General features: G+C 44.3%; 2 protein-coding genes and 1 long non-coding RNA gene across 5 annotated transcripts in view; 2 read left to right on the forward strand and 1 right to left on the reverse strand.

The window, feature by feature from the left end:
- LOC137371252 (NEDD4-binding protein 2-like) overlaps positions 1 to 4,559 on the forward strand; it is an 87,817-nt gene extending 83,258 nt beyond the window's left edge. Inside the window, exons 10-11 of one of the 3 annotated variants that reach the window (XM_068033501.1) lie at positions 260 to 488; positions 3,066 to 4,559. In XM_068033501.1, coding sequence (XP_067889602.1) covers positions 260 to 450 — 191 coding nt within the window. In that variant the 3' untranslated portion in view covers positions 451 to 488; positions 3,066 to 4,559. The other 2 variants (XM_068033502.1, XM_068033503.1) reach the window with 2 other exon arrangements.
- LOC137371254 (uncharacterized) lies at positions 1 to 10,756 on the reverse strand. Its single transcript, XR_010975199.1, has 2 exons — positions 10,267 to 10,756; positions 1 to 110 (listed from the first exon to the last, which is right to left on the reverse strand). It is a non-coding gene; the product is annotated as an uncharacterized lncRNA (long non-coding RNA).
- The window catches only part of LOC137371253 (NEDD4-binding protein 2-like 1), a 19,120-nt gene continuing 14,004 nt past the window's right edge, over positions 10,338 to 15,453 (forward strand). Inside the window, exon 1 of the mRNA XM_068033505.1 lies at positions 10,338 to 10,682. Within this exon, the coding sequence (XP_067889606.1) occupies positions 10,537 to 10,682 (146 nt within the window). The 5' untranslated portion in view covers positions 10,338 to 10,536. The remainder of the gene's footprint in view (positions 10,683 to 15,453) is intronic.

Here is a 15,453-nt window from a genome sequence, read left to right on the forward strand (position 1 = left end):
TTTTTAAATTCCAGATTTATTAATTGAGTTCAAATTCCACCTTCTACAATACCCTGGGTCTCTGGTTTACTAGTCCAGTGACAATACCATTACGCCATCACTTCCTCTATCTGTGGAGAGAGAAACAGTTAACATTTCAGGTCAGTGACATTTTTTAATAGTAAATTGTGGTAGATTCTTATTAATTCAATAATCTGATTTAATGTATACAAAATCCATGACCATTAACATTCTTTTCCATTGTGCATCTGGATGGAAGGTGGCATGACACTCTACAACACTGAAGATGTAAATGGAAAGATTCATCAGGAGTCTAATCATGAAACTGAAAAGAAATCTTCAGTGTTGGATTCGTATCCTAATAGAAATTTGAGTGACCAAGACCTGAAGCTCCTAGGCAGTGATGAATTAGTTACAATTTCATCTGATACACAGTTTCTTATTACTTGAAAAAATATGAAGTAATGAGACCATCCCAGAAGCAAAAGGTAGGCTGGCCGTTTATAAAAACTTATGTCTTGATACCAGTAAAGAATAAGAGGAAGAACGTAATGATTAACTCATCTTTTATGAGTTTTGAGGAGCAGGGTTGTATCAGTTTACAGTATGGATCACGTTAATATCTAGGAAGGACTTCAATTTGAACACACTGGAAGCATTTTCATTACTGGTGTCAGTACTGTAATTATAAACCTATTGTCATGTGATTTTTAATCCTTATAATCTTTGCAAATTCTGCCAGATAAGGTAGTTCTCTAAGCCATTGAGATTCCTTGTTGCTGCTATCTTATCTATCATTAAAGTCTGGCAGGGTATACAGTGGGGAAACTCCTAATTTATAAAGGATAAAGAAAAATTGTGACCTCTAATTCCTCAGTTGGTTTTGAACAGGTTAATGACCGGACCTATTGAATCTATCAATTTGTGGTTTCTTTTAGTTTCTTCTTAAAATGATAACTATAATAGATCTCATTTCAGCACAAAGGTTTAGTGAGTTGTATATTTTGGTGCACCTGCTTGGTTTGGCACATGCGAGGCAGTTTCCAAGCTCAATTTAAATTGCATCTAACTTTCAGGTAATTCAAAAAATCTATATATTTTAGCAAAGAAAGAACAAATTTGCATTTTTATCGTGCCTTTCTCTACCTCAGGAGCTTAATGTTATAATGCATCAGTCTTTACATTCTTCTTGGCTTGTTTCAGTGCATCATTGCATTGAATTGCAGTGCATTAGATTTCAGTTTAGGTAAGATGAAACATTTGTGCCAATCCAAACAATTGTTTGTTTACCCAAACTCATTTCCAAATGAAACAAATTTCCATGCAAAGATATGTGTGTCAACTTGTTGTTTATATACATATATATTATTTTGTGGAGGGGACCTTGTTTTCTCTGTTCCTTTGCACAACAAGACCCAATAACTGTTAGAACAAATTTTTTGTGTTCATTGATTACCTTCTGCACCATGTAATGAGTTCCTATTGAGGCTATGAGTAGAGATAGCTAGCAGTTTGTATGCTTTCTCCAAGAACTCTTACCTTTGGCCAGATAGTTTAGTAGGTAAGCATTTGAGTGTTGCAGGACTTTGAGCCAGCCTAAAAATATAGGTGTGTGCACTTCTTTTCCCCCAGGTTTTCACTTGTTAATATAATTCTATTTTTCTATTTGGAAGCTGAACAAATTACCGCAGAATTTGATAGTTGACCTTCCACAAGCAAAGTTCCCACCTGAACTGCCCTTGTTTCTTTTCTGATTTGATGTTGCATTTATTCTCCTGTTTCTTGGCTCTAGCCTTATTTTTAAGAAGTCTTTTAATTTGTTGTTCAGTTTAATAACTAGGGCATTACCTATGGCAAGTGGGGGTAGGTAGGTGGGAAGTCATCTGTTGAGATGGCAGGAAGACCGTGTTATGAGTCAATTACCAAGGTGATTCTTCAATCAGAAAAACAGATTATCTGGTCGTCATCATGCTGCTGCTTGTGGGATCTTGATGTGTGCAATTTGGCTGTCGCGTTTCCTACATTACAGCAGTGACTACACTCCAAAGGTACTTCATTGGCTGTAAAGCACTTTGGGACGTCCTGTGGTCATGAAAGGCATTATATAAATACCAACTTTTTTCTTTCCTCCCCCAAAAAGTGTAAACGTCCTTTATTTGCATTTGGAGATCAAGAGTGGGGAAGACCTCATCTATGCATATAAACAACAAGTTGACACACTTCCATGTGAAAGACTGTTAAATTCAAATCTGCCAAATTCTGGGTTTGGTAAATTATTGCCTGGAGGATAGGTGAACTTATGTGAGTACAAATTGTGCATAATAGTTTTGTGGATTGAAAGCTTTTTCTTCCATATTTATATGTTATATATATTTTTAAACAAGCTGCAAAACCTTTGTCATAAGTCGGCATTGCCATTTCAGCCCTTATAACGCGACTGCTTAATCCAGAGTTAGTGAGTGGGGATTTCATACGTGCTTTTTGGTTCCCATATTTGAAAATTGGTAATGCTCTTATATCATACAATCCCTTAAACCGACAGTGCAATCATGTAGTTCATCAACTATTAAAACCTTATACTTCTTGTTTCATGTTTTACTCAGTTGGATTCCTGCTATTTGGAACTGTTCATTATTCCAAATAAATGGGTAAATCCCATGCAACATTCACAGGCAAAGTTGTTTATTTTTTCAAATTCATGGGTATATTGTATACTTGAAAGCAAATACTGTACAACCTGGCTGCTTTTACAGTATTTGGATCAAATTGAGAATGTTTAGATTGTCAGGAAACAGTAAAATGGTTAATAAAACTATTGAATTACTAAAGTTGGTGCTGCATGCATGTCTGTGTACATGATTAATTGAAAGACAACTGGCAACGCAATAGAGTAGCTAGGTTTGGCATTGTTTGTGCTGAAAACCGTATGATTTTTTAAAAAAAGGTTTATTATTTAAGAAAAATGTTTTCTCTGCATTACTGCTGGTATATTATGATCAATTCTTCTTTTAGACTGTTAAAAAGAAATCAGGATTTTGTTTTGCTCTGAGTATTTTTATTCCCAGAATATGAAGGCTAAGATCAACTATAACTTCAACTACAGGTTTTGGACTCATCAAAGCTGGTGTTAAAATAGTGAGAAAAAAAATTGGAGAATGAAGAGGACTAATTGGACTTCCAAGAAGTTTTGATGACAGAATTGATAATTGTACATTTGTAATGTTCTGTTCTTGCTCTGTTTTGTATCTAGTGTTTTAGTGACAAACCAGGTCTAATCATGTATGCATTTATTTGATCACAATGTATACTAATTTTGAATTTTGAAACTTCAATGCTTTGCAACTGTTGTGGTTGTGCAGTTTCACAGAAACAATCATAACTAGAAGACTTTCTTGTGGAGAAAAAATACATAATGATAGAGTTGTTCAAAACAGCAATCAAAATATTTAATCCCATATTTTAATGAATTATGTACCTACATAACCACTGTTCAGTACACAAAATTTGAAGTTGTCAAATATACAGTTCAGAAGTTGCATGCATCAACTTCAGAATATATTGTCTTTGGTTTTTGAGATGAGGTTGATGCCATTTTATTTCTGATAAATATATAATTTCTGTTTTACCTTTTCTGATCCATTTCATGTACCATATAGTAGCCCAGTTTGACTCTGATGGTTAGGCTGCTACTTGTATTTACTTATATTGGAGTTGAATCTTTTCCTTTTAAATTGCATGCAGATTTATGCCTGTGGTTCACTTCATGCTAAGCTTATGATCTTTAATATATGAAGGAGAGGAACTGAGTAGCGGTCAGGCACTTTCCTTACAGAAATTGAGGGAAATGTTGAGGCAAGTTATTCTGGGTTACTTTGGAGTAGTTGCCTGATACAGAACCAGCATTGGTGGAAGCCTGGTAGTAATTTGTCTTGGTGTTCTTCGAGAGGATCTAAGGAGAGGAGAAAACAGAAGCCCAAACTTGAGACAACTTTGTCTGAATTTCAGCTAGAATCCGGTTTGATTGCATTCCATTTATGCATTTTTTTAAAACACCAAATGGAATCACTGGGCAATGAATCAATTACCTTTCAAAACAATAACACATTAAGTATTTTCATTTTTTAAAGTCTCAAGTCTAACAAAAATGGAACTGTATTTTTCATTCTAATTTAACATTTGTGATTTAGGAAAAAAACTCAATGAATTGAATTTGTAAAATAAGTTTAAAAAAGGGAAAGTGCAAAAAGTTGGAATTTGTTGCATATGCTTTAATTTAATGGGGCTACATGGATGCGCCTGTACCTTCATGTTTCAAATCTCAATTGGTATTTGATGCAAGACATCAAACGCAGAACATCTGGCAGATTTAGTAAGTGTTGCCTTAAAAAGCACTGTGGAGAATTCAAGATAGTTTTGATGACTGCAAAGTATTTTAGTTTTCTTTAACGTATTCAGAACAGCTACATTGAAGTACTGCCTTGTAACACTCTACCTTTGATAATACCTGACCAACTGACCAAGTGTTGTATTTCATATTCATTATGCAATAAAAGCTCACTGGAAAGCATAATTGTCCTACATGTTTATACTGGGACTGTAAGTATGCAAGTATTGCATGTGCTTAACACTGATCTGTATGAGTGGCAGTTTCTGCATTTCTACATAAATCAGCTTATTCTCACAGTTTAATTACCCCAAGAAAAGTTCACAAATAATATTCAAGCTATTTCCCTTCCAATTAGTAGTATGAAACATTCAAATTGTGAAATGTTTGAATTCCAAAGGTGAGCATATTAGGCCAGCTGCCATGAATGCTCCCAGTTCCCATCCTTGTGAATTCAGAATTATGCACATTGATTAAATTACAGCAACTTCTGATTCTGATGATAAGCTGAGCACTAATGCCCAATAAAATATTATTTCAACGGTGCTGGAAGGAAGCACTTCTATATATTGCATGTTATTTTGCTAAATTATACTATCTAGACGGGCACAGCCACTCTTTAATGCTTCTGCTAAGGTCAAATAAAAAATGGTCACTTGCGTTAAGGTACTGAGGGTATTTGGCATCCCTAATAATAACTTATAAATTCAAGTACTAAACATTGATTTTTTTTAAAAACATTAACCGCACTTTACACGGGGCGAGTTACAGCTACAAAAGAAACGTGAAAGTTGGTGGTAATTAGGACTTTGCACACAGCAAATTGATAGGTAAGAACTTCCGCGGCATTCGGGATTACATAGGACGTTGTTTACAATCTGCAACTTAACTTGCAAACTGCAAGCTCAACTAAACAAAAATAGTGACGCAACTTACCACTCTCCTCTCCTCACTGTTGACTACTCCTCTAGAATTGCTATCGGGGGAAGTTGAGGCTTTTTGGTCTATGCAGGGCAGCCCAGAGTTTCACACCTGTGGCAAATCTGTTCACGTGGCAGCTAACTGCAGCACAGTCGTCTGCAAGAAGGAAGGCCATCAGACCAAGGACTGTAAGCAGAGTAAGTGCTACAACCTGTGCAGTGAGGCAGGCCACCTCTACAAAACCTGCCCAAAACGCTGCCTCAGTTATGCTCAGGTGGCAAGGTCCAAGGAAAGACTGGGAGAAGGAATGGTGAATGCGTTTGGTGCTGGGAAAGAGACGAGCAACCCTCTCCACAAAGAAAAGATCTCCAAAAATGGAACAGGCCACCATCCAAACCAGTGGCGAGAGGAAGCTACCATCTGAGACAGACTACGGTAGCTCCTCCTCACTGAACAAGGAAGGGCCTGCAAAAGAAGCGGCAGAAGATAAAGCCCCCCAGCTCCAGGGCACTGGAAGCTATGATGGGCCCAGCGTGCCCCAAACCCAAAGCGCCGGACCTAGCGACATGCCCAGCGCATCCCAGCTCCGGGACACCGAGAACAAAGAAGTGTTGCGTGCACTCCAGCTCCGGGAAGCCGGGGGCAGTGATGTTTTCCAGCAGGAACAGAGGGGAAAGATAACAACAGCAGTGGACAGCCCAAGCCTTGCTGCCTACAAGACCCACCACCCCCCCCCCCACTCAATGTCATCCCAGCGGAATAAACCCCGCATGAGAAACCAGGAGGGGTTTCTGAGCCCAACGAATGTGAAACAACTTGCGTACACTATGGGTATGCAGGAACATACCGAAGGACTGGGACTAGCAAGGAAAAATGGTGTGGGAAGCAACAATTAACTTAAAAATGGGTGTAAAGATTGTTTCAATTAATGTGCGTAGCATTAAATCCTCCATGCGATGTGTTTCAACCTTGGACTACCTCGCCAAGGTCAAAGCCGACCTACTGTTTCGGCACTTACAGGCAATGGTTGCGATGGTGGTCCCACGGGCCATCGATCTGGTCAGGGGGTAATGATTACCGTTCCTCCAGCCTGGGTATTGTGCTGCGGGGAGGTAACTTCATCTCCAAAGTTAAGGAGGTGGTGGGCGGACACCTCCTCATAACAGATGTAATGTACAACAATGCTCCGCTCCGGTTGATCAACGTGTACGCTTCGGTTCAACGCAGCGAGCGGCTGACCGTCTTCCAGCAGCTCTGACTGCTGCTGGCGACATCCAGGCCGGTCATTCTAGGCGGTGACTTCAACTGCATCATCGATGCAGCTGGACTATCCGGCAGTGATGACAGCAAACTGAATGCTATGTCCAGATTCCTAATGGAAACAGCAAAAGATGCCAAACTGCACAATGTCTTCAGCAAACCTGCAGACGGAGCGCAGCGTAGATACACCTGGTCAAGATCAGACAGGTTTGCCTGTTCCAGGATTGACTTCCTGTTTGTGTCCCGTGCTGTCATGGTCAGATCCACTGACGTCAAGCCCGTGTTCTTCTCTGACCATTGCCTCGTACTGGCTGACTGTCACATATGGGATGACCAGCGGGTTGGCAGGGGGACATGGAAGCTCAATGCTACACTGCTAACCCCAGAGAATGGTGAGGAACTCAAAAGGGATTACAAAGGTTGGAGAACCATGAAACCCCTCTTTGAGTCTCCAGTTCACTGGTGGGAGGCGATCAAGGAGAACATCACGAGGTTCTTTATCTTCAAAGATGGTCAGAGGGCGAGAGAGAGCGAAATGTCCCGACTCCAGAAAAGAATACAAAATCTGCTCTGGCTGCAGTCGATGTGGGTTGAGGCTAAGGAGGACCTCCATGAGGTGAAGAGCCAGCAGGCCTCGCTCTTTGCCACGGAGGCCTCCAAGATCATCTTCTGGTCCAGAGTCCACTCCATTGAGCAGGATGAGACGTGCCCGCGTTGCCTCTTCCAAAAGCTACACAGAGAGAGCTCTGTGCTTAGCAGCCTGAAGGAAGAGGATGGCTCAGTAACGTCTTCGCAGTCCGACATACTAAGGATCAGCAAATCCTTTTATGCTGGGCTGTATGACGCGAAGCCCACAGACAGCAGAGCCTCCCAGTCCTTCCTGTCATCTATCGGAGGTCTTAGATGACAGCATGAGGGAGAGACTGGACGAGCTGACAAAGGCCATCAGGTCCTGCGAGACCAGTAAAACTCCCGGAAGCGATGGCTTACCGATTGAGTTGTAGTCGGCCCTGTGGGACTGGGTCGGCCCGGACTTGCTGGAAGTATACGAGAGCATGCTCCTGGCCGGCAGCATGTCAGAATCCATGAGGAAAGGCATCATCACCCTCCTCTACTAGTGAAAGGGGGAGAGGGCGGAAATCAGAAATTGGCGGCCCATCTCACTGCTTAATGTTGACTACAAGATTCTGTCCAAAGTAGTCACCAGTCGAGTCAAGTCTGCTCTGGAGTTGGTGATTCACCCTGACCAGACCTGCACTGTACCCGGCAGGAAGATCTCTGATAATCTTGCACTACGCAGGGATACGATCGCCTATGTACAGCACAGGAGGGTGGACACCTGCCTCATCAGCTTGGACCAGGAGAAGTCTTTTGACAGGATATCGCACACCTACATGATGGACGTGCTTTCCAAAATGGGGTTTGAGGAGGGAATCCACAATTGGATCAAACATCAGTAGCGCAGTCTCAATCAATGGGTGGGCATCGGAAAGTTTCCTGATCCAATCTGGAGTCAGACAGGGTTGTCCTCTCTCCCCTGTCTTGTTTGTTTGCTGTATTGAACCCTTTGCTGAGTCTATTAGGAAGGATGTGAGCATAAGAGGGGTGACAATCCCAGGCAGCGGAGGCACTCAGGTTAAAACCTCCTGGTACATGGATGACGTCGCAGTCTTCGGTTAGGATCTGCTGTCCGTTTGCAGACTGATGAGCATCTGTGACCAGTTCAAACTGGCCTCGGGAGTCAAAGTTAACCAGGGCAAGAGCGAGGCCATGTTCTTTGGGAACTGGGCTGACCGATCCTTTGTCCTCTTCATCAGGTCAGACTACCTGAAGGTGCTGGGGATATGGTTCGGAAGGGCTGGTGCATGCACCAAAACCTGGAGCGAGCGGGTAGCCAGGGTACAACAAAAGCTGAGCATGTGGGAGCAGCGATCTCTCTCCATTGTGGGTAAGAACCTGTTCATCAGGTGCGAGGCGCTCACGTTGTTGCTGTATGTGGCGCAGGTCTGGCCCGTACTCCACTCCTGCGCTGTGGCGATCACCCGAACCATTTTCCACTTCATCTGGGGATCCAAAATGGACTGGGTCCAGAGGGACACGGTGTTCAAACCTCTGGATAAGGGCAGGAAAAACATACCTTATGTCACCCTCATCCTGATGACCACCTTCGTGTGCGGCTGCATCAAGCTGTGCGTAGACCCCAATACACAAACTCCAAGTGTCTCTACATGCTCAGGTGCTATCTGTCCCTGGTGGTGCGAAGGATGGGCCTGGTCACATTGCCATGGAACGCTCCATCCAGTTGGGCCTTGCTGTACTACCTATCCTTCGTGGAAATGTTTCTGCGGAAAAACACCTTTGACCACCAATTCGTCAAGCAGTAGTCTGCACGGAATCTCCTCAAGGCCCTACGGGAAAAGGAGATGGTGGATTCTGTCGGATGGTTACCCGAGCAGACTGTCAGTCATTTGGCAGAATGCCTCATCACCAGAACTTTCAAACAAGCACCAAGATGTAGCTTGGCTGGTGGTGAGAACAGTCCTCCCCGTCAGATCCTTTCTGCATGCCTGGAGTCTCACCCCCTCCGCACACTGCCCTCGAGGTGGCTGTGGTGGGGAAGAGACTGTTGCCCCCCTTCTGGAATGTGTCTTTGCAAAGCAGGTGTGGAAAGAGATGCAGTGGTTTTTGTCGCGGTTCATCCCAAGCAGCTCTGTAACACAGGACTCTGTGCTCTACGGGCTGTTCCCAGGGACGCACACCAAGATAAACATCAGCTGCTGCCGGAGGACCATCAAGTCGGTGAAAGATGCTCTTTAGTCTGCCCGAAACTTGCTGGTCTTCCAGCACAAAGAGTTGTCCAAACCGAGTGTTGCAGACTGGCACATTCCAAGGTCCAGGACTATGTGCTGAGGGACACACTAAAGCTTGGGGCAGCCGCAGCTGAGGCTCAATGGGGAAAGACCACTGTGTAATGTCCCCCCGCCAAAGTGAACTGAGGGGCTGGATCTGTGGGAAACCCCTTGGGCTGTATACAGAAAATATGGGTTTGCTGCAAAATGTACTTGGCAGGGAAAATGGAAGGGTTGTGAGGCAACTCACTCCTGTATTAAAGGAAACTGATCTCCTTTGCAATCTTTGTAGTGTCAACTTGGTGCTGATTTGAACTGTTTTGTAATGTATTTTTAAAAGATTTTTATGAATAAAGTATATTTTGGGAAAAAAAGTAACATCAAATTTTAAAGCATACGGGCTAGAGGTAAGTAGTTCAGAAAAGAAAATCACTTCATTTACTGGAAGGGCTTCACGGATCAGGGATTCCACTTTAGCCAGATTTCATTTCAAGCTCCTGGCAAGTTCACCACTGTTCTAGCAATTCCAACCATTTAAAAAAATTGCTGTCCGTCCTCGTTTTTGTGAACACATTTTTTGCACTGGTTTGAAGCACACAGGTCACAAGGATAAAAGGGACAGAATCGTAGAATGATACAGAACGGAAGGATGGGGGCTGTTCAACCTATCACATGTGTTTACATTGAAACAATTAGTCAGTCAATCTCTCTACCCAGCCCTTTTCTCTCAGTCCAGCACATTCTTTCCCCGCCCCAACCCCGCAGCCGCATCAAGTATTATTCCAAAATAAAAACAAAGTTGGAAAAATACTAAAAATAAAAGAAATCTGAAATAAAAAGGTCTGTAATTACCATGTCTAACCAGCCCCTCTTAACAATTTCCTCTTGCTGGTATCAGGTTGACCCTTGTTCTTTGCACGTGTGCTCCATTATCAGCCATGAGAGAGGCAGCAGGAAGCTGGCAGGAATGAAAGCGCTTTTTCTGCCGGAGAAGCCACCACTTCTGGTGACAACAACCTTGCGTCATTTCCTAAAGAAGTGTTTTGAAGTCTCCAGTTTAAAGGTTCTTGAAGCGGACTCTGTGGCTGGAAAGCGGCCGCAGCTACTGTGGTGCTCGGGGAAATGTCGGTGGAATTTTTGGCGCAGTCCTTTCAGAACCTGAGTCTGCAGCGCTCCGGTCGCAAAGCTCACAGAGGCCACTCACAGACAAGAAAACGCCTTTATTTACTGAGGGGACTGCCGGGTTCAGGAAAATCCACGTTAGCCAGGTTTGTTTTTAAACTCCTGACAAGATCGATCTTCGCGATGCCATCACTGCATCTTTGTTAGAATTCCGACCAATGTTATTAAAAAAAAGTAATCCGTAAAATTGTCTAATTGACCCATCCCTTAGCTTCATGCAAGCCAATGAGCTTCAACCATGATAATTTAGGAAGCAGTGAATCTTTTCCTGGTGTTCGCTCCACTGCACAAATTTGGAGAAAAGTAATGAAAAAAAAATCACCGGGGAAATAAATACTGATGCTTCACATCAGCCGTGAACTAAAGATTTATAAAACTTTTAATGACGTACAGTTTTTTCAATGAAAGATGCATTAATCAGATCTAAACTTTTGCTGGAGGCCTTTGGACATGAGTCAGAGAAATATGTAGTAAATATACAGCATTTTCCCCCAAAATATACTTTATTCATAAAAATGTATTTAAAAATACATTACAAAACAGTTCACAGCAGTTCAAATTTGACATTTTGGAAAGTACAATAGCGTTCAGATTCCTTAGATATGGAACATGAGTTACCTCACCACTCTTTCCATTTATATATGCTATATACATTTGCATTACACAGCATACAGCCCGAGGGGTTTTACACAGGTTCCAGCCCCTTGGTTCACTATGGCAGGAGGACCTTACTCAGTGGCCTGTCCCCATTGAGCCTTTGTGGCAGCTGCCCCAAGCTTTAGTGCGTCCGTCAGTACGTAGTCCTGGACCTTGGAATGTGCCAGCCTGCAACATTCAGTCATGGACAACTCTCTGCACTGGAAGACCAGCAAGTTTCAGCTAGACCAAAAAGTTGATGGTCCTCCAGCAGCAGTTTTGTGCGTCCCTGGGAACAGCCCGTAGGACACAGAGGCCTGTGTTAGAGCTGCTCGGGATGAACCTCGACAAAAACCACTGTATCTCTTTCCAGACCTGCTTTGCAAAGGCACATTCTAGGAGCTGGACGATGGTCTCTTCCCCACCACAGCCACTTCGAGGGCAGCGTGCATAGGCGGTGAGACTCCGGGTGTGCAAGAAGGATCTGACAGGGAGGAGCCTTCTCGCCACTAGCCAAGCTACGTCTTGGTGCTTGATTGAAAGTTCTGGCGATGAGGCATTCTGCCAAATGACTTTGGCAGTCTGATCGTTGAACCGTCCGACAGGATCCACCATCTCCTTTTCACTTAGGGCCTTGAGGACAATCCTTGCAGACCACTGCCTGATGGATTTGTGGTCGAAGGTGTTTTTCCGCACAAACTTTTCCACGAAGGATAGGTGGTATGGCATGGTCCAACAGAATGGAGCATTCCATGGCAATGTGGCCGGACCCATCCTTCGCAACACCGGGGACAGATAGCACCTCAGCACGTAGTGACACTTGGTGTTTGTGTACTGGGGCTCTACACATGCTCTATACAGCCGCACACGAAGGTGGTCATCAGGATGAGGGCGACATTGGGTACATGTTCTCCGCCCTTATCCAGAGGCTTGAACATCGTGTCCCTCTGGACACGGTCCATTTTGCATCCCCATATAAAGTGGAAAATGGCTCGGGTGATCACTACGGTACAGAGTGGGGTATGGGCCAGATCTGTGCAAACGGCAATAACGTGAGCACCTTGCACCTGATGACCATGTTCTTACCCACAATGGAGAGAGACCGCTGCTCCTACATGCTCAGTTTATGGTGTACGCTGGATACTCGCTCCCTCCAGGTTTTGGTGCACGCCCTGGCTCTTCCGAACCATATCCCCAGCACCTTCAGGTAGGCTGACCTGACGAATGGGACAAAAGATTGGTTGGCCCATTTCCCAAAGAACATGGCCTCGCTCTTGTTGCAGTTTACATTGGCTCCCATGGCCAGTTCGAACTGGTCGCAGATGCTCATCAGTCTGCGAACGGACAGCGGATCTGAGCAGAAGATGCCAATGTCTTCCATGTACAGGGAGGCTTTGACCTGAGTGCCTCCACTGCCTGGGATTGGCCCTCTAATGCCCACATCCTTCCTAATGGACTCAGCAAAAGGTTCAATACAGCAAACAAAAGACAGGGGAGAGAGGACAGCCCTGTCTGACTCCAGATTGGATCGGGAAATTTTCTGATTCCTAGCCGTTGATTGAGACTGCAGTACTGATGTTTGTGTAGAGCAGCTTGATCCAATTGCGGATTCCTCCCCAAACCCCATTTTGGAAAGCACGTCCATCATGTAGGTGTGCGATATCCTGTCAAAAGCCTTCTCCTGGTCCAAGCTGATGAGGCAGGTGTCTACCCTAAGTCCTGTACATACTCTCGCGCTACTCAAGGATATGATTGCCTATCTGAGATCTTCCTGCCGGGTACAGTACAGGTCTGGTCAGGGTGAATCACCAACTCCAGAGCAGGCTTGACCCGACTGGCGATGACTTTGAACAGAATCTTGTAGTCAACATTAGGCAGTGAAATGGGCCACCAATTTCTGATTTCTGCCCTCTCCCCCTTCCGCTTGTAGATGAGGGTGATGATGCCTTTCCTCATGGATTCTGACATGCTGCCAGCCAAAAGCATACTCTCGTATACTTCCAGCAAGGTCTGGGCTCATCCAGTTCCACAGAGCCGAATACAACTCAACCGTAAGCCATCATTTCCGGGAGTTGTACTCGCCCCGAAGGACCTGTCAGCTCGTCCAGAGTTAGCGGTTTATCCAGACTCTCCCGCATGCCGTCATCTAAGACCTGTGTGATAAATGACAGGAAGGACTGGGAGGCCTTGCTGTCCCTGGGCTTCACGTCATACAGCCCAGCATAAAAGGATTTGCTAATCCTGAGTATGTCAGACTGCAAAGACGTTATCAAGCCATCCTCTTCCTTCAGGCTGCTGATCACAGAGCTCTCTGTGTGCACTTTTTGGAAGAAAAAAACGCGAGCACATCTCATCCTGCTCTGAACTCTCGACCGGAAAATGATCTTGGAGGCCTCCGTGGCAAAGAGCGAGGCCTGTTGACTCTTCCCCTCATGGAGGTCCTCCTTGACCTCGACCCCCATCGACTGCAACCGGAGCAGATTTTGCATACTTTTCTGGAGTCGGGACATTTCTCGCTGTCTCTCTCTCTCGCCCTCTGAACACCTTTGAAGATAAAGAACCTCTTGATGTTCTCCTTGATCGCCTCCCACCAGTGAACTGGAGACTCAAAGAGGGGTTTCACGGTTCTCCAACCTTTATAATCCCTTTTGAGTTCCTCAACGTTCTCTGGGGTTAGCAGTGTAGTATTGAGCTTCCATGTCCCCCTGCCAACCCGCTGGTTATCCTGTAAGTGACAGTTGGCCAGTAAGAGGCAATGGTCGGAGAAGAACACCGGCTTGACGTCAGTGGATCTGACCGTGACAGCACGGGACACAAACAGGAAGTCAGTCCTGGAACGGGCAGACCCGTCCGATCTTGACCAGGTGCATCTACGCTGCGCTCCGTCTGCAGGTTTGCTGAAGTCGTCGTGCAGTTTGGCATCTTTTACTGTATCTATTAGGAATCTGGACGTAGCGTCCAGTTTGCTGTCGTCACTGCCGGATCGTCCAGTTGCATCGATTTTATCCAGAGGATATATATTGGTGCATGACAAAGATGTTTCCTTCCATCTCTGTGATACTTCCCACCTCTGCTTCTGCCTCAGCCCAACTGCCACCTATTAGTTCTTGTTTCTGTAATTAGTGATTTCACACTCCACAAATAAATGCGATCATGGGTTGAATTTGAAAAATAGAAGTGTTGTGGACTGAAGCTCCTCAGATTCTGTATCTGTTCTGCTAGACTCAACAACAAAAACTTGCATTTACATAATGCCTTTAATGTCGTAAAATTCTCCAGATGCTTCACAGGAACATTATCAGACAGAATGTGACCATGTCACATGAGATATTGGGGTAATAACCAAAAGCTTGGACAAAGGAGGGTTTTAAGGAGTGTCTTAAAGGAGGAGAGAGTTTTTTTTATTCGTTCATGGGATGTGGGCGTCACTGACTAGGCCAGCATTTATTGCTCATCCCTAATTGCCCTCGAGAGGGTGATGATAAGCTGCCTTCTTGAACCGCTGCATTCCTTGGGGTGTAGGTACACCCACAGTGCTATTAGTGGACATTACAGAGCTTACAACCTATAACACTGAAGGCACAGCCACCAGTGGAAGGGCAAAGAAAATCCAGGGTGTGCAAGAGGTCAGAATTGGGGGAACACAAAGTTCTTGGTGGGTTGTAAAAAAAGACTTTCATTTGTATAGCATCTTTCACAACCTCAGGATGCCACAAAGTGCTTCACAGCCAACGACGTACTTCTGAAGTGTAGTCAGTGTTGCAATGTAGGAAACACCGCAGCTAATTTCAAGGTAGCAAGCTTCCACAAACAGCAATATAATTCTCATCAGCTAAACTGTTTTAGTGATGTTGATTGAGGAATAAATATTGATCAGGATACCAGTGATAACACTTCTGTTCTTTGAAATAGTGCCATGGGATCTTTTACATCCACCTGCAAGAGTACATGGGGCCTCAATTCATCCGAAAGATGGTACTGCCAACAGTGCAGCACTCCCTTGGTACTTCTCTGGAGTGTCAGTTTAGATTTTTGTGCTCCAGTCTCTGAAATGAGACTTGAGTCCACAACCTCCTGACTCTGATAAGAGAATACTACCAACTGAGCTACAGCTGACGCTCAGACTGGATAAGGTTACTCTCCTGCTATGCTACCTGTTGTGCTCAACTAGTCTACTGTGATCAGTACCACAAAGTCATCTGGCTACCACAAAGAGGTGTC

Source organism: Heterodontus francisci, chromosome 6 (assembly GCF_036365525.1).
Source record: "Heterodontus francisci isolate sHetFra1 chromosome 6, sHetFra1.hap1, whole genome shotgun sequence".
Classification (NCBI taxonomy): domain Eukaryota; kingdom Metazoa; phylum Chordata; class Chondrichthyes; order Heterodontiformes; family Heterodontidae; genus Heterodontus; species Heterodontus francisci.